The following is a 20268-nucleotide window of genomic DNA, read 5'->3' on the forward strand; positions in this document are numbered from 1 at the left end:
AATGTTGGTGTTCAATGGACTTGTCGGTCACGTCATCCCATGCCCTTCGATAAGCCTCTCTACCTCTCTCTTGAGCACAATGCTATAGAATCTTCCAAGAAAAGTAGGCAGTGTGATCCAGAATAGTGGGAAGAACCCAGAGTCCTACCCCAGGAATCGTCATTTTCATCCAGTTCACTCTTGGGTGAACCAAGGGAAGTAACTTAGACTGTCTGTCATTTTCTTCCCTTATACAGTGGGGTGCTCATCCCTGTGCGGCTGCCTTAAGCTGCCGTGAGGATAAGTGGGACCCGGGATGTGAAGTGCTTTCGAGTATACTGGCTGGATGCAGGCAGCATTTCAGGGTGACCCTCAGCTCTGGCATCAATTTCAGCATGGGTGAGAGAGGAATCTGCCCTAGCCTTTGAAAGCACATCTCGACAGGTAGTATCTGTGAGGGTCACAACGGCTTCGACATGTCTTACTGACGGAGCTTCATTTCCTAGTACAGCCTCATTTGGCTAGAGCTATGGGGGGTCAAATGTACTAGGTCCCTGTAAATCTGAGCTTGCATACGGGAGCCCAAAGATGTCCTGACCCCTTTGCTGACTGCACCCATCCCCTCTATCTCCTTCAGGTGCAGTAGTGGTACTGGGTTTGTGAGCCTGGAGCCTCTGTGCCCACACCTCATATCCGCCTCGGCTCCAAAGAGCTGAGGCTGCAGTGGGCTGGCTGGAACTCTTCACAGCGCCTGCCTGGGACACTGAGACCTTCCTCCTCTGCAGCTGCCTTCTCCGGGCTCCGGCACCCGCCCCTCTGAAGTCACTGATTTGCTGCGCTGCAGTTGGAAACCCTGCCAGGTGCTGGATCCTTACAGTAGGTACTTCCTTGCTTTTCTCTTTCTGCCAGAATTGGGTGCGTTTCAGCGTTTGGGGCAGCCGACTGATAGAGAGAGTCAGTAAGCAGGATCTGCCAGTCTGGCCCCGGGACTCACTGATCATTATTTCTGTCTCCTGCTTTGCCCCCACAGACTTCCAGTCACTGAATGAGCAGGATAGCGAGAGTTCTGGGAGTTGCTCACAGAAGTGTCCCACAGTTGTGGGACCCTACGAGGTGGGTGGGGGAGGAAGTTCCCAAAGCAGAGCCAGGAAGGAGATGCATTGCTGGAGGGTTTCAGCTCCTAAGAAAGCTGTGTCCTCATTTATTAATGAGCCGCACCAGCTGCAGGGGGGAAGGAGGAAAGGCATAGTTGATTGTGACCTCCAGATGAGCACCTAATCTGGGGGAGTCTGGGGAGGAAGGTGTGTGCTGTTTCGGTGTCTTTAGATGTGTCTTTCTGAAGTGATGGCAGCTCTAGGAAGTAACTTTCCATCTGAAGGATTTGAGCTTTCTTCCTCTTTTGGCAAGTATCAGCTCATTGAGCATTGAATTTCTTCCTGACCCCACTCCCCTCTTCCCGGGAGCGAAAAGGAAGTCAGTATTTGCTTTTCCAGCAAGGTCACAGATCACCTGACCAAATCCTTTAACCGCTGGGAAGCCAATACCGCTGTGCTGAACTCACGACCAATCAGCTCTGGTCCAGCAGCCCGAACCTAGCTTTCTGGGAGGAGACGACTCCTCTTGCTCCAGGCTATGGCAGGGGGAGGCTGTCAAGAGAAGGTAATGTGGCCACGCTTTCCTTGTGACAGTTTTCTGTTCTTCATGAAGCTCTTGACTCAGCTGTTGCAATGCAGGCAAAAATGACAAGACACTCGCAGGAAAAGGTGGGAATGAACTTAATGAGATTGTGTTAATGTATCATTTATTGAGCGTAAGTTATCTCTTTGTTTCCTGGGTTGGTAGGAAGTGACCAGCCGACTGGAGAACTCAGTTGGCAGAATCTTTTTCAGGAGAGCGTCTCACCTCCCCGGGAGTCTGGGCTGCAGCCCTCTCAGTGGTTAAGCAGCTAAGCAGCGCTGTCAGATGCCTCCTGCTTCTCAGCACAGGGGACATTTACACTTGGAAGTGCTGGGGCCTAGGATGGGAAACTGGAAGCTCCCATCATTTTGGAAAGATCAGTATGAGGTATTGGTAATTTTTTCTCTTTTGGAAAGGACGCATTGTCTTTGCAAGTGGTCGAGCGTGGATTGACAGGGTCGCTGTTTGGTGTGCTACCTTGCTAAATATTTGACTTTGTAAGGTTCAGTTCTCCAAGAATTCTCATGGCAATGAAGGCGGTGCTTTGAGCCAAGCTTTCTTTTCAAGGAAATCCAAGGTGCTATTTATTTTGGCATGCAGCCTGTTCTGGGATGAAATACAGCATTTTTATTATTGCAGAATAAAGAGAGGTTTGAAGAGAACAAAAGTACAGAACTCAGTTTCAGTTTCAGAACTAAGTAAAGCAAGGTTTCTTTGAATTTGGATTTGAGGTTAGAAATGAGATTGAAATGGCATCATAAAAGGAATAAATGTGGCGAGGGAGAGGGTGTGAATATATGCTACAGGAGTTGGGCTGAACAGGGAAAATCTATGCTCCCATGTATGGACCCTGCTGGAACCGTTTCTACAGTGGCCTGGTTGTTACACAGGGGACTGTCACTGCTGTCTGCCAGTGACTGTCTCTTGGTGGATTTTGAAGGGGCAGCCTAGTCCCCACTTCTTCACTGCCCATTGGCTTTGAGAAGCAGTGTGGAGTGATGGAATCACACCAACTCTCCTGCCCCTAATTAACTGGGTAACTGCATGGGCCACGTGGCTTCTTTGTGCCTTTGTTTCCTCATTTGTAACTTAGAGATGATACCTTGGACTGAGTGTCTGTCACGTGTTAAGATACAGGGAGGGTGGTGAGTCGGGAGAGACAGAAAGGTGTCCTATAGGAATTCTGACCTTCACAAGCTTACAGATTGGTAGGGGAGGAGAGCTCGAGAGAGATAAACTATGTATACTCAAACCATCCAGAATAATGAGCTAATGAGAGGTTGAAATCTAATTTGGCATCCTTGATCCTGGGATAGGCCATAAACAAATGAAAAGTTACATAACAACACCAGGTGTTACAAGGTTCTGAACACTGGGGTATAACTTAATAGAGCAAGTAGTAAATTGTTTTATGTCAAAATTTTAAATGTTCCAGAAGGTTACAAAATTCCATTTTAAAGGGGAATTCTGTCCAACAAAGTTATTTTTCAGATTCTGTTGTATTGCAAAGTAGCATGTGTTGATGTGGCAATTATTCCTCAATTCCACTCCCCTAACCACATCAAACATCTACCCACTCAAAGAAAACCCCTGTAGTTAAATTCCAAGATGTCTGCCATAAGGATCATGTGCCAAAGTGGTGAAGCCTGGGGTGGCGGGGGACTGAAAATGGCATGCTGTGGGCCTGACGGTTCCCTGCTTTCCTTCCTGTGCTTAGAGCCCCTTAGAGTAAAAGCGTGGTTAGACCTCTTCTTCAGAGAGTTGGGTGTCAGCTCCATTTCATTTCGGGAGCCTTGAAATGGTTAATTTTTGTAAAATTCAAGTCTACGAGAAGTATTAGAGGTCTCTGTAGAGTTCTTTTTAATAAAACTTGACCTAATATGTGCTGCAGAATTATGGGAAGCCCTTTGATCTCAGATACGAAGGGCTGAATCCTAACTCTCACCAAAAGCAGTGAGTGTGATTGAACTGTCTGCGGTGATGGTGAATGTTGGTGCAGCCAGAGGTCCACTTGCACCCAGGTAGCCCCCCACTTGCTTCGAGGAGCCTTATTGCTTGGTGTCCAGCCCTGGAGAAGCAGGTTGCACCTTTGGCCAGGAGGCCTTATAAGAGAGCAGTTCTCGTTCTCTATACTCGGAAGGCGGTTCATGTACACTTGTGGGAGAAGCAGAGAAGCATGAGAGTCAGGAACATTTCCCCTTACTAAAAGAGCTAGAAATCAGGCTGGCTTATACGGGTGGACAAATGTTTACAAATCACTGCTGTTCTCGCCGCAGGCTTGGAGTCGGCTAGGCTTGAGGTCAAATTCTGTTCCAACACTTGCTTGCTGTGTGCCTGTGGGCAGGGAGGACTGTAAACTCTCTCAGCCTCAGTCTCCCTATCTGAAAAATGGAGACAATAATAATCTTCTTGGGGTAAGGTAGCAGATTGCATGAGATCATTCAATTATGTCCAGTGCTCTGTGCTCTGCCTATTTCTCAGTAATGTTATGGGGTGGGGGTAAAAGGAGGGCAGAAGGGAGAAGAGAGGCCATGGTAATGGAGAGACAGGCCGAGGGGCCAAGCTTAGGGTTTACGTCCTGACCATTTTCCTGTCCAGACTTCATCTTGATGCTGCCGATTTTCTCCTTCCTGCCAGCCTCTGGGAGGCACCACTCCTGACTGACTACTGTGGACCTGCTGAATTGAGATTGGCAGCAGTGTCCTCTGCCTGGGAACCTTCTCTTTCTTTTATTTTTTTAAAATTATATTTATTTTTTTAAATTGAGATATAATGAGCATGGAACCCATTGTGTTAGTTTTAGTTGTACAGCACAATGATTTTCTATGTGTATATTTGTGAAATCATTATCTTTTTAATAAATCTTTTTAGTCTAGTTAGCACCTATCACCGCACATAGTTACAAATGTTTTTCTTGTGACGAGAACTTTTAAGATTACTGTCTTAGCGACTTTCAAATATACAATACAATATTATTAACTGTAGTTACCATGCTGTACACTACATCCCCAGGACTTAATTATCTTATAACTGGAAAGCTGTACCTTTTGACCCCCTTCACCTATTTCACCCATTCCCCCGTTCCCCAGCTCCGGCAACCACCAAACTGTTCTCTGTATCTATGAGTTCGGTTTTGTTTGTTTTTAGATTCTACGTATAAATGAGATCATACAGTATTTATCTTCTTCTTCCTGACTTATTGCATTTAGCGTAACACCTTCAAGGTCCATTCATGTTGTCACAAATGGCAAGGTTTCCTTCTTTGTTACGGCTGACCATTGTTCCATTGGGTATATATGTACCACATTTTCTTCATCCATTCATCTGTCAATGGACACTTAGGTTGTTTCAGAACCTTCTCTTTCCAACAAGGGTGACCCTCCCTCACCCCAAGTTAGAACCTCCTTATCCCTAACCTCTACTGCAGCTGTATGCCACCCCCAAACTAGGTAAGAGGTCCCCAGTGTTAGTTCCTTCTGCAAGGATGTCTTTGCCTATGGAAACGCTGCTTGCGCTTCTGGGCTCTGTCACACCTGCATAGGGAAAGGTCCCTCTGGCAACTGCGTGGGAGGAGCTGTGTTTTGGAGGAGCCAAGGCAGGAGCCGGGTGATAACAGTTGCCATGCTCATACAAAGAGGGAACATAAAACACACTGTCGGGTGAACTTTAGCCGTCCTTTATTTGGCAGGCCTGATAGTTCCCAGCTCTCTTCTCCAGTTTACTTGTTTGTTCCCCATTGTTTCCATCTGGGTTGCTGGATGCCACCCCTCATTCTTCTCTCTCCCAGTTTCCCCCAACCCTTCCTTCATCCCTGGTACACTTTTATGTTCTGAGTTCATTGTCAAGTACATTGAAATTCCTAAAACAACCCTCAGCATATCATATGCTGATATGCCATAGATCATTCATTATTCTGATGTGTATGGAGTTACAATCACACATAAAAAAACAAAACAAAACCACAATTTCTTGGGTGATTTATTGGAATGGGGCAGAAGGCAAGTTGTTTACCATTCGAAAAAAGAGTCCTAGGAATGGATTACACTTTGGGGAAAATTTATGATCAAACTTCAAGGTACCCTAATTTAGAGTCAGGACAGTATGCTGCTGGAATAGTTACTGCTGTCTTCTGGCCACCGAGGCTGAACTTCTCTTTGTTCTGCTCATGGCTGGCAATCACCTCTAAACACTGGCTCCTAGTCAGTACTTGGAATTATTTCATCTTTGTCTTGAATATGATTGGGGTGTCATAGATCATTTGTAGGTGCTGTGATTCCAGCTTTTTTACCGAATGGATTATAATTGTTTTACCATGATGGGGGTGAGTAGATATCAGCTCTTGACATTATGCAGAGAGCACTGTGCTGGTTATCATAGCCCTGGGTCTGGTCTAGCTCCTTCACTAATACGCTGGGAAGCTTTGCACGAAGCAGTTAACTTCTGAGCCTCAGTTTCCTCATCTGCCAAGTGAGAGAGTTGAACCAAATGCTTCCTTTGGTGTTGACTATTGCTAACATTCCATGAAGAGACACCCAAGTTTGGCCTCTAGGAGTGCATACAAGCTTTTAATCTCTTGTTTTGGAAAGCTATAAGCTCATCGGTGCCCCTGGGAGAAAGGCAAGGATGGGTGTTACGTTCTTGGGTGCTATGTTCCCTCCATATTTATTCTAACTCTAATGAGACTCTCCACTTTTCTATCCTTTCTTTCAGAGCTGTCTGACAAATTTTACAAACTTCTCAGATGAAGAGTGCCTGAGAGACTGACGGTCAGCATTCCCTGCGATGGAGAAGACAGATGGTAGGCAGGTTGCTTTGTATTCTTGGGTCTAAAGTGAGCATTTGGTTGGAAAAGGATTGTTACTATAAATCCTGGAAATAGCCTACAGGAAACATTCCCCAAAGAGGCGGTGCCTGGAGACCCAAACCATGTATTTCAAGTATGAATACAGAAGATGGTAAGGAGTGAGAATGAAGCCTTATGTTTATATCAGAGGCTGTATAATTTTTGGAATATTTTCTCATCTCTTCCAATCACCAAGAAAGAAGCAGGATGCTCTCACTTATTACCCTCATTTTAGACATGAGTAACGTGAAGTCTAAAAAAGAGGCACAATATGGTGGAATTCATATCTGTGTGATTTTTCCAAATCATTTAACTTCTCTGAGCCTCAGTCCCCCTCATGTATCAGTTAGCTTTGCTGTGTAACAAATCACTCAAAATGTATTGATTTAAAGTAAAGGTATTTATTATTTCTCAAAAGATTCTGTACGTTTTGGCTGGGCCATTATTCTGGTCTAGGCCAGCTTGACTGACTTTTGCTGGGCTCATGTATCTATGATCTTCTGGGTGACTTTGCCAGATGGTTTAGAATGGACATACTCAAATGCCTGGTGGTTGACTCCATGTCACCTGGGGCATTGGTGACGATTTGGCCCTTGTCTCCATGCTAGCTGGGGGGTTGTTCACATGGTGGCAGAAGGGTTCCAAGCACAACAAAAACAGATAAACCCTCATGTGCAAGTGATTTTTAAGTCTGCCTATGTCATATTTGTTATTGACCACAGGCCAAAACAAGTCACAAAGCTAAGCCCAGGGTTAATGTAGAAAGGAAATACTCATCGGTGGGGTCTAATTGTAGCTAGTTCTGCAAATAGTCTAACACACCTCGTCCATAAACAGGTATTAATGCCTACTTCATAGGGGCGGTAAAGGACTAAATGAGATAATCCATGCAAGGTTGTTGAGTAATAACCACCTAGAATAACGAATCTCTCAGAGAATGTTCCCCAGGAAACTTGCCGAAGGTCATAGACTAGACCCCAATCTTCTGACTTCTAATGAAATACTTTTTCCAGATCACCAAATGTCAAGACACAGGAGAGCCTATAATCCCCTTGAATCACATGGCCCTTCACTGGCGTGGGACTTAGGGACCAGACAGCAGCTCCAGCCCTGCTTCCTTCTTTCCAAATGCAGTCACCATATATTTCAAGAGTCTGCCTTTCTCCCCATAGCTGCCTTTTCAGTGCATCCCTGGATGTGGTCCCACAGAACACCAGCAAATTCCCTGAATGCCCCAGGGGCCTGTCACTCCTGCCTGCCTCATTTGTCTCTGCTCAGCATCCTCAGACTGCTGCTCTTCTCGTGATTAACCACAACTAGCTCAAGAAAGGCACCCTTCCCTTCAGGCGCACACATCTCACAAAATAAAGGCAGAAGAGGGAAAGCCTTCCGCTGCTCCCTTGGCCTTTTAAAGAGGCTCATTTAATTCCCCTTCTTACTGGCTGTATTTTAGGCCACTTCTCTCTAATTTCTGTTTTTTGGATTTCCTTCAGAAAATGTGTAGAGACTTTCGGCCTTTTTTTATCTCACTTTAAATGCCTCTGATTGGTTCACTCACTGTCTGCACTTCACTTTGTCTCTTAAGATAATTACTGTGGCACCGCCTTCTTCCCTTGCCCCCTTCTAGTCCCCTTTCTCATGTCTGTGTAACTCTTGGGCTCATGACTGTGTTTAAAGGGGTCCCGTGACCTGGTGAGCTTTCAGACCGAGACTGTAGGGATTTCTAGGTAGCTCTGAGTCTCACATATCTTAACTTTTTCTTCTCCCCTGCCTCATTTTCCCAGAGTCTTCAGAATCATTTTTTTGGACTCTCATACCCTCTTGAGACTGTAGTCCTAACGCAGAGTTAAATATTTCAAGGAGACAGCATATTCTTAGCAAATCCTTCCGTGCCCCACTCGGTACCAGCCTATCCTTGCCTTCCAGTTTGTTTGTGGAGTTCCTGTGCCATGTTCTCTTACTGAATTAGTGCTAACAATCACAATAACTTATAAGTTAGTTATTAGTATTGCCACATTACAAATAAAGAAATTGAGGCACAGGGGAATTAAATAATTCACCCAGCATCACAGAGGAAGGCGATTACAGAGCCAGGATTCAAATCCAGCCTGTTTGGCTGTGTGTTGGTTTATTTGATCTAAAGTTCATTTTGAGCAGAGTCAGTCCTCCTAATTAATTCTTGCCTGGGCCTAATGCCCAGAATTCTGAGCTCCTGCATACCTGTCACCAAGTAGAATTAAGAGGAGCAGAGCTTAATGGGACTGTAGGTCTCCGAGCTATCAGATCAAACTCTCTCGTTCAAGGTCCAGCATTCCTCTTGCACTGGGAGAAAGAGAAGGTATGCAGAGTGGTGGGTGGCAAGCACGGCAGCACAATGGGTCACTGGTTGTGTGTATCTGTGTGTGTATATGTCTATGTGTGTCTGTCTGGATGTATGTGTCTTTGTGATACCCCATAGTGCTAGCTTAGGAAAGCATCTATTAAACCCATCATTGTGGATAGCTTCTCAGTCTCACAGACTCCTTTGGTTCCCCTCAAGCTCCCTTGTGGAAGATTTGCCTTTGAATCTCCTGTTTCTTATTTGATGCTATTATTGTATTTGTGCTCTGGACCTACTCCCAGAGGTCGCTGGGTAAATCAGTGCATTTCTACTGAAGAGAGACAAAAAGAAGAGAAGTAATGCAGCCTCTCCTTTAGGAGAGTTCTTTGCCTCCTGAGCTCCTTGCCTTCTGGGTCAGACATCTGCTCTCCACTTAACTTGAGACAACATCTCCTCTCTGATTTGGCCTGTCCCTGTAATCCAGGAGGCTGGTGAGTGGACCAGTAGGCTTAAGAGTATAACTGAGAGCAGCTTGGAAAAGTAACAGAGCAATTGCTCTCATTTACTGAAACTACCAGTGTGCCTCTTTGTGGGGAAGCAGCCGTTTATATAAAAATTGTGTGGGTGAATGGAAATTTATTTGGAGTTCTTTGGGTGCTGGAGGAATGTTTGTTCTTTATTCACCTGGAGTCCAGGTATCTGCCACAGAAGCTCTGGAACCCAATAAGGACCATCCCAGGTATTAGCACCGATGCTTCGTTCTGTTCCCTGCGGCAGTTGTGACATAATTACCCACAGGCCCTGTGGCTTTACTTAGCAGTAAGGCTAGTAGGCTCTATTATGTCAGTGCTTATGAGTTCGGCCTTCGTGTCTGGCTTTGTTTAGCTCTTTGGAGATAAAGCTACTTCCCTAAACACAGAGGGTCACCTAACAAGCATGTGACATCAGCCAGGAGGAGAAATCAAACTGGCAGGTAGGAAGAACTCAGCCCCAAGATGTCACCACCTTTAGGAGAAAAGCAGAACCAAACGTGCCCCAGGTAACACCATGATTTGCACCTTTTCTTTAAACTGACCCTTTCCCTCCGATGCCTTTAGCTTCTTTCACTTTGACCATATTAGCAGTCTCCCAACTGGTCTTCAGGTTTCTGGTTTGTCCTTTTTCTCATCCGTTGCAAGAATGCTCTTTGTGAAATTACGTTTTACGAAGCCATTCCCTTGTGTAAAACCCTTCAATGACTCCCATTACCTAGAGAATAAAGCCAAAGCCTATCGGTGTGCCTACAAGTGGCTCCACGATCTGGCTTTTGTTGACCTTTCAATTTTCTACTTCTCACCCTTCTCTACCACACCTTAAGTTCCAGTCGTATCAATTGCATTTACAAAACTCTGAATTCCTGTGGAATTTCATACCTCCATGCCTTTGCGTCTTTTCTGACATATATCTAGAATCTGTCCTGGCTATCTATTGCTGCATAACAAACCAACCCAAAACTTAGTTGCTTAAATCGATCATGTATTATTAACACAGGCTCAGCTGAGAGGTTCTCACTTGGGGTCCCTCCTGTTGTTAAAGTAAGATGACGGCTGAGGCCAGAGTCATCTGATGGCTTGTTTACTCATGGCTGGCAGCTGGGCCAGGATGGCTGAACCAGCTCAAGCTGGCTAAGCATCTCTCCCTCTCTCTACATGACCCTCTATGGGGTTATTTGGGCTTCCTCACAGCATGGCCATTACAGAACTCCTTACATGGCATCTAGTTTCCTAATGAATGTGCATTCCAAGAGACCCAGGTGGAACTAACAGGCTTCTTATGACCTTACTTTGGAATTCTGTCAGCATCATTTCTGCCATTTTCTTTTGGTCAAAGCAGTCACCAGCCAGCCTAGATTTAAAGGAGTGGAGAAATAGACTCCACCTCTCAATTTGGGATTCCATTGCCTGTCTAGAGAAGGTAGGAATTGATGGTGGCCGTCTTGGAAATGAACAGTTATAATGTCATTTTACCCTCGTGGTCTGACAAATTGCTATTTGTTTATTTAATGTCCAGTCATATGTCATTTTTGTGAAGATACCCCTCTTCTACCAAGGCGGAAGTAACCTCTAAATCTGAGAACATTATTCTGCAGAAACTGGGAAAATAAGTTAGGAAGGGAGACTGTTCTTTGAGCATGTGTCAGTTACCATCCTTGCCACACTGCATGGTATTTGTTGGTGTTTCTCCTACTTGACCATACATTTTTTTGAGAGTAGGTCTATATATACCTGATTTATCTCTGTGTCTTTAGGATCTAGCTTAGCAACCTACACATAGGTGCTCAGTAAATAGTGATTGAGGTAAGTAAATTGAATTATTGCTATTGTAATTTTTCCCCCCCAGGGCCTAGTACTCTTAGAACCAAGCACTCAGTCACAAAGAATTTGTGGAGCCCCTCCTATGTACCCAGCATATCAGCTTCCATTAGGGGTCTTCAGTTCTCTATATTTTGGGCTTCCACAAAGATAATATATATAATATTGAGCATGTAATGAATGTTTATCACATGCTGGGTGTTGTTCTAAGCACTTTATGTGTATTACTTAATCAGGCCTCCCAATAACCTCATTTTATCTATTATTATTCCCATCTTATAGATGCTAAGACACAGAGAGGCTAAGTAATTTCCCCAAGGTCACAGAGCTGAGATATAACCCAGGCCCCAGAGTCTATATTCTTGGCCTCTGTGCTCTCTCCACTGATGTTCTCTCCTGAGCTCAGCATTTTCACAGCATGATTAGCAGAATGTCACAGAGATAATAAGGGATGTCCCATGAGGAATATCAAAGGAACAAAGACTATTTAATCTGAAGAAGCTACTTGGAGACAAGTCCCTATGGACTCAACTACTTGAACGACTGACGTATCTCAGTGTCCTCAACTGGAGTCAAGATGTGGTGCCTTGGTGTGATGGAGAACTTTCTGATGTCCCCTGATAATTTGGGCTGCCCCAAAAACTCATGAGTCCCACATGTCTTGGAGGATGTATGCCAATGTCTCTTTTGACATTAATTGTCCTTTTTCCCTCACCACCTTTTTTCCACTCTATGAAAAATGTGGTATTTCCTTACGGGGCATGAGTTTTTGCAAGTGGAATTCATGTTTGTTAAGCATTAAGCAGCCTTCAGGTGGAAAAGAGGATGGGCTGTGCATGATTATGTGTTCTAATTCTGTCTGTTAGTACCTAGAGGTTCCGGCATCTGTGGAAGCTTAAATAATGTAGAAAGCATAGCTCCTCGATGTCTCTGGCTTTCCCAAGATTTACTAGCACCTATTTGAAAAATGAAAGGTTATTTTTTAATGTTGAGACAATTATGTACCTCATCCTTCAAAACCCTCCATATTCATAATTGCCAATTAGTACCCTGATTTGGCAAATTCCTGGACACTTCAGTTCAGCAATTACATGTCTCAAATCCAGTAAAACGGTATGAGACTATTTCATGTTGCAGGTCTGCAGGCAGATTCCACAGTAGCAACTGAGACGACCTACTGCAAATTGGAAACTATTCCCTCTACCTATTTCCTTGCAGACATTGGCTAAGTACACATTGATTTAATAACATGGTTTCTGAGCACAGCCAAAAGACTGTGAGCATCTCAGCATAATTTAGAGGCTGGAACATTTAAAAGTCTCATATGAGAGCCTTAAGTCAGAATCACAGATATTAGGCCTCACCACCCTGTAATTCTTATTAACAGTGTGTTTCTTTTTTCACATGTCTATGTCTCCCAGCCAAAAACCAGGCCTCTCAGGGGGATGAAGAGAAAGACTCTCCAAAGAGCCACCCCTACTCCGTGGAGACGCCATATGGATTTCATCTAGATCTGGACTTCCTCAAGTATGTGGATGACATTGAGAAGGGACACACCATCAAGAGAATACCTATCCACAGAAGGGCCAAGCAGGCCAAGTTTAGCACTTTGCCTCGAAACTTCAGCCTTCCCGACAGTGGGACTCGCCCCCATGCTACTCTTCCCCACCAAAACTGGTCCCCAGTGGTGCTGAGGAAGGTGTCGCTCGGGACAGAGGAGCGAGCTCAGTCACTACCGTTTGGTGATCACCCCCAAGCCTCTTGCAGTGGGAGTGAGGTGAGCTATCACAGGAAGGCCCTATTGGCGGAGACCGCCAGACACCTGGAGGCAGCTGCTCCCTGGGAGGCCGAGCTCGCCTCCGGCAGTGGACGGCCCCAACTGTTGAGAGCATCCAGCATGCCAGCCACACTGCTGCAAGCCAGGGCCTCAGAGGACCCCAGCCTAAATTCGGGTCCCCCTACACCTCCCGCTCTCCCTCCACTTCAGGGCGAAGACAGTGTCTGCGATGGCATTTTTGGCCCCGCAGAAGGGTTTTCAGGTTTTCACAACTCCACCCCGCGAGCAGCAACCCAACCAAAAAGCAAAGAGTTTGGAGACCTGGTGCCAGGGATTCCAGAGCTGGTCCAGGAGGTGGCTGAGCCTCCAGAGAGTGAAAAAGAGGCTCCACATCACTTCTCTCTCCCAAGTCCTCCTTTCTCATCCCAGACTGCACTTATAGTTCTAGAGGATATAGAGGACGAACATGAAACCAGAGAAGCAGAGGTGGTGGTCACTCCTGGCTCCCCAGCACCAAGCCTCCCACCTCTGCCATCACCCATCCCAGAGAATGAGCTCCCATTAGAAGAAATCGAGCTCAGCATCAGCGAGATCCCACCCCCACCACCGGTAGAGGTAGACGTGAGGAGCATTGGCGTCCGGGTCACGGAAGAAAGTCTGGGCCTCACCACGATGGATCCTGGCAGCATCTCCAGCCTCAAGCAGCAACTCTCGGACCTTGAGGGAGAGTTGTGTGGAAGAACTGAAGAACTGGCCCAGGTCAGAGCTGCCCTCCAGCAGCAAGAGGAGGAAATCAAGGCTAGGGAGGGAAGGATTCAAGAGCTAGAGTGCACTGTTGCTCAACTAACAGAAAAGCTTAGCCACGAGAACACCAAAGACACTCAGGGCCAAACTGACGCCATGGTCAATACTGACCCTCTCCACGGACTCTTGACCAGGGAGTTGTGTGACAAGAGCATTGGGGTCAACCTTCTGAGCAGCACAGAATCTGAAAGCTGGGGGGCCAGAGGGGAGGAGAATGGCTTCCTCTGTGGGCAGGACAGTCACGAACAGGGGGATCAGAGCCCAGCAGAATTTGTGCCACCATCCCAGTTGTCACTGCCACAGGGACCCAAGGTGGTCCTCACCTCCTCGTTGCATAGCTGCCTCTCCACTGAGCTCAGGATTGAAGAAACAGGCTCTGAGCCAGAGGGAGAACCTCAGGTGGGAGCCAAGGGTCTGGTCAAGGGAGCAGGTGGCTCTTCATGGAGCAGTGACATAAAGACTCCCCCAGCAGGAAAGGAGGAGGCCAGTTCAGAACTCCCTGGGAAGGAGTGCCCAGGAAGGCCACCGAGCTCACCCACAGATGCCACTATTGGCCAATATGTTAAGAAGATCCAGGAGCTCCTGCAGGAGCAGTGGAGCTGTCTGGAGCACGGGTACCCAGAGCTGGCCAGTGCCATCAAGCAGCCCGCCTCCAAGCTCAGCAGCATACAGCGCCAGCTCCTGAGCTCCCTCAACCTGCTGCTGTCTGCCTACTCAGTCCAGACTCCACCCCAGAAGGAGTCCCCAGTCCCCCCATCCTCTCCACCAATGGGTAAATATGGTGGCTGAGACAGAGAACCATTTCTCCTTTATGTGACAAGTATAATGGAAAGGAGTTTTAATTGCATGCGTATGTTTTTAAAAGATTGAAGCACTCCAGGAACCCAGCATAATAAAAACTGGTTATGTAACAGTGGAGGCTCTGTGCCCCTCCTCGTGTCCTTGCTCTAGGTTAGGATTGACTGCAGGGCCACCATGTACAGCTGTACAGATATAGCACAGGGCATGGACATGCCAGCCAGGGAGGGTACACTGGAACTTAAATCTAGCCCACTCTTCACTTGCCAAGCCTGTAGCACTCTTTCCACCCAGAGTGGTGCCTATTTCTCGTTTGCACTGCACAAAGGCAAGGTCTATGGTGAACAATGGCCCTGGCTGTGTGTGCTGTAAACCTGGGCCTCCCTTCCTGGTTTCCTGGGTTCTTGCATTCCTGAGGTCCTCTCCGGTTCTTGCACATTAGAGATTTTCTCTAGCCTAGTTTTGGAGGAACATTATATTGAGATCTGAAATATTTTGCTGAATATTTTCTTTGTGCGTGTGAGAGAGAGGGAGGGAGGGAAGGAGGTTGTGTGATACTCACATGTGGAAATCGACCCTTTGGCTGAGTCGTACTTCCTCTTGTAACAGATCATACACTGTTGAGCAAAATGGAACCATGTTTTGCTTTGCTCAGTGAGCAGTGCGCGAGTTTGCTTGCTGCCTCAGGTTGCAAATTGGCTGCTTTCTTACTATTTCGGTGCTAGTTCTAGTCTTGCCCATTGGGAAATGCTTCATGCACCTCTGAGCACAGCCAAAGAAGACTTGTGTTCTTGCTCACGTGTCTTCTGTGCCTACCCCACATCACAAAGTGTCAACTGGCAGAGGTGGGAGCAGAAATGGGACCAGGAGTCATGTGAACTAAGTTCTGCACTTAGAACTAAATAACGCCTGCTCTGCCATTCACCAAGCAAGGCTGAGCCTTAGATTTCCCAGCTGCAAGATGGGGACAGCAATGGCACCCACACCACATGGCTCTTCTGAAAGCTCCTACGTGCTCCTACGATCATCCAGAAATGGAGGGGCTTTGTGACCAGGCACAGTTCCACTGGCACTGACCAGAAGGCTGGGCCTCCTCAAAGACCCTCAAAATATTGGATTTACATTATCTATGTCTCTGTCCCTTTCTACCTTTTCACACACCTTCCATCTGTATCCCCTCAAAGCAAGAGTCTTGGTTTTGCTACATTCTGGGGCACCTCTAAAATCATTCTAACCTGTGATGTTGTGTCTGCCTAGAGATCTCCCCGTCGACCAGCCTTAAATCCATAATGAAAAAGAAAGACTATGGCTTCCGTGCAGGAGGTAATGGGACCAAAAAGAACCTTCAGTTTGTTGGGGTTAACGGTGGGTAAGCATCGCTCATGAAGCCCAGACTGCCCTCCATACTACCTATTCCACTGTTGTCCTTAGCACTCTCTTTTCCTGGGGGAAGCCATCTGTTTTTCATTCTTCTTCAAGGGAATTAATCTCAACAGCCCTTTAAAACTCTGTCTCGGGTTTGCATGTGTTTGGCTTCTTGCCAGCTATGGTGGTCTGTTGGATTCTGTGCTTTCAATATGTCTTAGCTTTAGTGTCCCCTGGGGCCAGGATTCCAGGTGGCTTCTGGGAGTTTAGGGGGAGGTAGACACATGGGTTCTTCAAGGAAGACATTTCATCTGAACCACAACACTGAAACTAAAACTCTTAATTTGTTGAACTTCAAATTTCATCCATTTAACTTTTTTCTTCTTTTTACTAACTGCAAACCAAACCAACGTTTTTTAGGATAAAGAAAAACAACCAATGTCTGTTGACTCAGAACGTTATGCAAACCTTATAGACAGAGGGTGCCAAAGAAATGTAGACACATTTTAAGAAAGGAAAACTGTATTAAAATTGTAATACTCCATATATACTGATGACAAAAGATGAATACAAGTCGCGATCGACTTCTGCAATGACAAGAGGTGCTCAGAGTGGTTACCATCAGTGTCCAGACACTTCTGATTTCAGCAAACTACTGCTTGAGCAACGCGGACCAAAGTGTCCACTTGTATACACTTTTTTGGCACCCCCGGTATTCTAGAGGGTAAATCATTGGATTTAGAATGTTTTCTAAATTGGTCATTCAACAAACATTTATTAAATGTCAACAATGTGTTAGGTGATGGGGATAAAAAAAAGTTGAATAAATGAAGGTGCCTGCCTTTAGCTCACAATTTGGGCCTGGGCAGAGACAGGACAAGAAGTAATGAGAAAATGCTGATATGCTGAGACGGATCCAAACAGAAAAGGAAGTTTAGGAAGCTGTGGAAGCCCAAAGGAGGGACACCTGACCCAGCCACCAGTGGCGGGCCCAGCAGGCTGCCCAAAAGAGGGCAGAACCCCTCTTTGTTTGGATCAGACCAGAAGGAAGACACCAGATTCAAACAGCAATGACATCACTGTTGCATATTTTGTGAGGGAAACGTCAGAAATGATGAAACAGGATGTCATAGGAGAGTTGCTGTTCCCACTCCCGCTAATGTCAGACTCTGTGGCCCAAGGAAAAACCATTTTGTTTGAGCTTTCACCAGTCTGTGCACAGAAAAGGAGTATCAGCCTCATCTCAAAGCCTAAAACAGGCCCTATCTCCCCTGCTGAAGCACCCCAAGAGTTCCCACTCTCTACCAAACCTGGAAGTCCATCTCAGAGCTGTAGCCTGCCTAATTCCCTCCTGCTGGCACTGCCTTACTTCCCTCCAATGTGCTGAGTCAGGCCCATCTTCAGGTCCTTTGCATCTGCTGTTCCTCTCCCTCGGAGTCCGGAGTATTTGTCACTCTAGGGCAGTGGTCCTCAACCTTGGCAGCACCTTGGAAATTCTGGGGGAGCCTTAAAAAATACCAATGCCTGGGTCCCCTTCCTGAAGACTCCAGTTTAATTAGGATGGAATGCAGTACAGGTATTGGGAATTTTAAATACCCTCAAGTGAGTCTAATGTGTAGCCAAGGTTAGAAACTTCCGCTCTAATTAAAGTAGCCCCTCCTCTCATCACTCCATTCCATGGCCCTTGATTATTGTATTCAATGTTCAATATTTATCATCTGAATATATCATTTGCATGTTTATTTTCTGCCTTTTCCTACTAAAATATAAGCTCAATTTGGACAAGGGCTTTGGTGTGGCATTTAGAACAGTGCCTGGCACATAGTAGGTAATCAATTTCTGTTCAATGAATGAATGAATGAATGAATTTCCAGGTGAAGTTTTTACCGAAGCAATTCTAAGACAAGAACTGCTTGGTAAACATGTTATGTCCCCACTCTCTGAATCACAAAATTAAAAGGTTGTTCCAAGCACAATAGAGGAAGAAATATCTGGGGTTTAAATCAGAAAGAATCGGAGCATACCAGGGAACAGGCTGGGCTTGCAAGCATAGTGAACATGGGGACCGTCATTCAGAGAAAGGGCTTGAGGTTCAGTGGAAGCCATGGCCACTGGTCTCTGGGGCAGTGTCCACTTGCACTAGAGCCTGAAATCTTCATCCATTGGAAGTCTCCTGTTGACCATCAGCAGCGCGGGGGTCAATAAACCTTTGAGGACTTTCCTCCATGGTCTCTGGTCATAGTCTCAATAAAGTTATATATAATGGAACATAAGGATTATTGCTGGGGAGGGAGGACTGGTCAAGTGGCAGCCCACACCCTCACCTTTGCTGTTCCAAGCAATAGTTGAAACCTGCTGCAGCTGAGAAAGGCAGATTCTAGGTTCAGGTATCCTGACTGTTCACATGTGCCATGGAACTCTGCTGGGAGTAGACAGATGGTTCCTCCCTTGTCAGGTGTAAGCTGGGCCAAAGGGAAGTCTCACAATCATCCAGAGCTGTGAAGATGTGTCAGGCAATTCAGAAAACTTGTGGGGTGGGCTGAGGGGAATGTTTGTTTGATCTGGGCCCTTCTCTGAACAGGATGTTAGGATTCCGGAAGTGTGAGACCCTGGTACTGCTTGTCTGGATTGTCCGAATGATTGGCCAATTAGGGCATGGGCTGTTTGAATGTTTGCTGCAAAGAGTTTAGTTAATTATCTTTTCTCCCCAAATGGCCTTTGGCATTGAGTCAGAGCTCTTAACCAGTACTTTTCTGATGCCAAGGCTCCTGGGAATCTCCTCACCCAGGTTGGCAGGTATAAAGAATAGAGGGTGTTGTTAGCAAGCTGGGAAGTGTAATCTAAGGCCCACCTACTTCTCATTCATGTTGACACGGGCATTGGGCAGGAAGCACAGAACAAGTGACCTCTGTCTTTTTCCCCAGTTACGAGACCACCTCAAGTGAGGAGACCAGCGGTGAGGACAGCTCCCCAGAAGACTTGTCTGACAGCGAGGCTGAAAAGAAATGTGATGGCCCAGAACAAAGGCAGGGCCAGGATGCCCACCCCAGCAGCAAGGTGGGCCAGGGCCTCTCTGAAGTCACCCACAACGCAGGCCAGGAAAGTGGGCCTGGGGAAGAACTCCCCTTTCCCAAGGCTGAGAGGTAAGTCAGGGGTACAGATGGAGGTACTTGATCCTTTAAGAAAGGGTTATTTTATTCTCCCTTTTTTCAATCATTTGTTCATCCATTCACCATTATTTATTGAGTTTCTAATCTAGGCCAGGTACTGTGCACTGATTGAACTAAACAGATATAACTCCTGCCTTCATGGGGATACACTATCATAGGCTGGGCTCTACTTACAAAGCTAACGTCAACATCGCACTGAGAATGTGGAGGGCTGTACACGTATTATCTTCTGTAATCCTTTTAACAACCCTACAAGGTAAACTTGATTATAATCCCCACTTTACAAATGTGGAAACAGAGGCTTAGAGAAGTTAAGTGACACAGCTAGCAGAGCAGGGATTCCAACCAGGTCTTTTTTGATTCTTACCCACGCACTTTTCTGACGCTCCCATTGGCTATGCTGATGTAACCCTGTCTTTTAAAGTGATGGAGGTTGTGTGGCATGATGAAAAGAGTACTTTGGAGTTGGGCCCACCTGGATTTAAATCTTACGTCTTCGTGGTGTTGTTTTAGACAAGGTGCTTAAGATGTGGCCACCTCAGTTTCTTCATCTGTAAAATGTACATAATAGCAACCTGATAGATTGGATCTGAGGACTGAATGAGGAAAAGTACGTAAAATGCCGAATATAGTGCCTTCCACACAGTAGGCTCTCAATAAACGGTAGAAATAAGTATAGTACTATTATCATCATCCCCAACCTGGTTGCTGAAGGAGTGACGGGTGGTGAACCATAGCTGATTGTCAAGCAGGTCCACAAGGGGTGCTCCAACATGGCAGCACTGTAAGGATGTGATAAGTAAACGGAGCGTCCCATTGGTGACCAATCTCATTAAGTCCCAACTTGGGCCTCTCGATGCTGACTCTGCCCTTATACTAACACTGGAGGAGTATTTATCATTGAGATCACCCAGCTTAATTGATTTTCATTTTATTGACTCTATTAGCCCTTATGGTGTCCTTCATGGAGGAATAACCTGAAGAAATTTGCTGGTATGGATTGGGTTCTTTGAATTTTTCAAGTCACTCAGGCAGAAAATGTTTGGTCCAAAGTCAGAAAGACAACCCTCCATTGCCCAGCATGTCAGGAATTGCAGTTGGGCCTGGGGCCCCCAGAATGCTTTGGTGATTGCTCCCACCCCCTGAAAACAGTGGGATAAAAAGGGCAGTGTACTTGACTCACT

General features: G+C 46.0%; 1 protein-coding gene across 2 annotated transcripts in view; it reads left to right on the forward strand.

The window, feature by feature from the left end:
• Positions 1-780: 780 nt before the first annotated feature.
• KANK4 (KN motif and ankyrin repeat domains 4) overlaps positions 781-20268 on the forward strand; it is a 37199-nt gene continuing 17711 nt past the window's right edge. The window contains exons 1-5 of one of the 2 annotated variants that reach the window (XM_081055515.1): positions 781-855; positions 6367-6454; positions 12592-14523; positions 15807-15918; positions 18839-19057. In XM_081055515.1, the coding sequence (XP_080911641.1) occupies positions 6439-6454; positions 12592-14523; positions 15807-15918; positions 18839-19057 (2279 nt within the window). In that variant the 5' untranslated portion in view covers positions 781-855; positions 6367-6438. Of the gene's footprint in view, positions 860-6366; positions 6455-12591; positions 14524-15806; positions 15919-18838; positions 19058-20268 lie in introns of both variants that reach the window. The other variant, XM_081055516.1, reaches the window with a different exon arrangement.

The sequence above is a fragment of the Rhinolophus hipposideros genome (assembly GCF_964194185.1).
Source record: "Rhinolophus hipposideros genome assembly, chromosome: 8".
NCBI classification, from domain to species: domain Eukaryota; kingdom Metazoa; phylum Chordata; class Mammalia; order Chiroptera; family Rhinolophidae; genus Rhinolophus; species Rhinolophus hipposideros.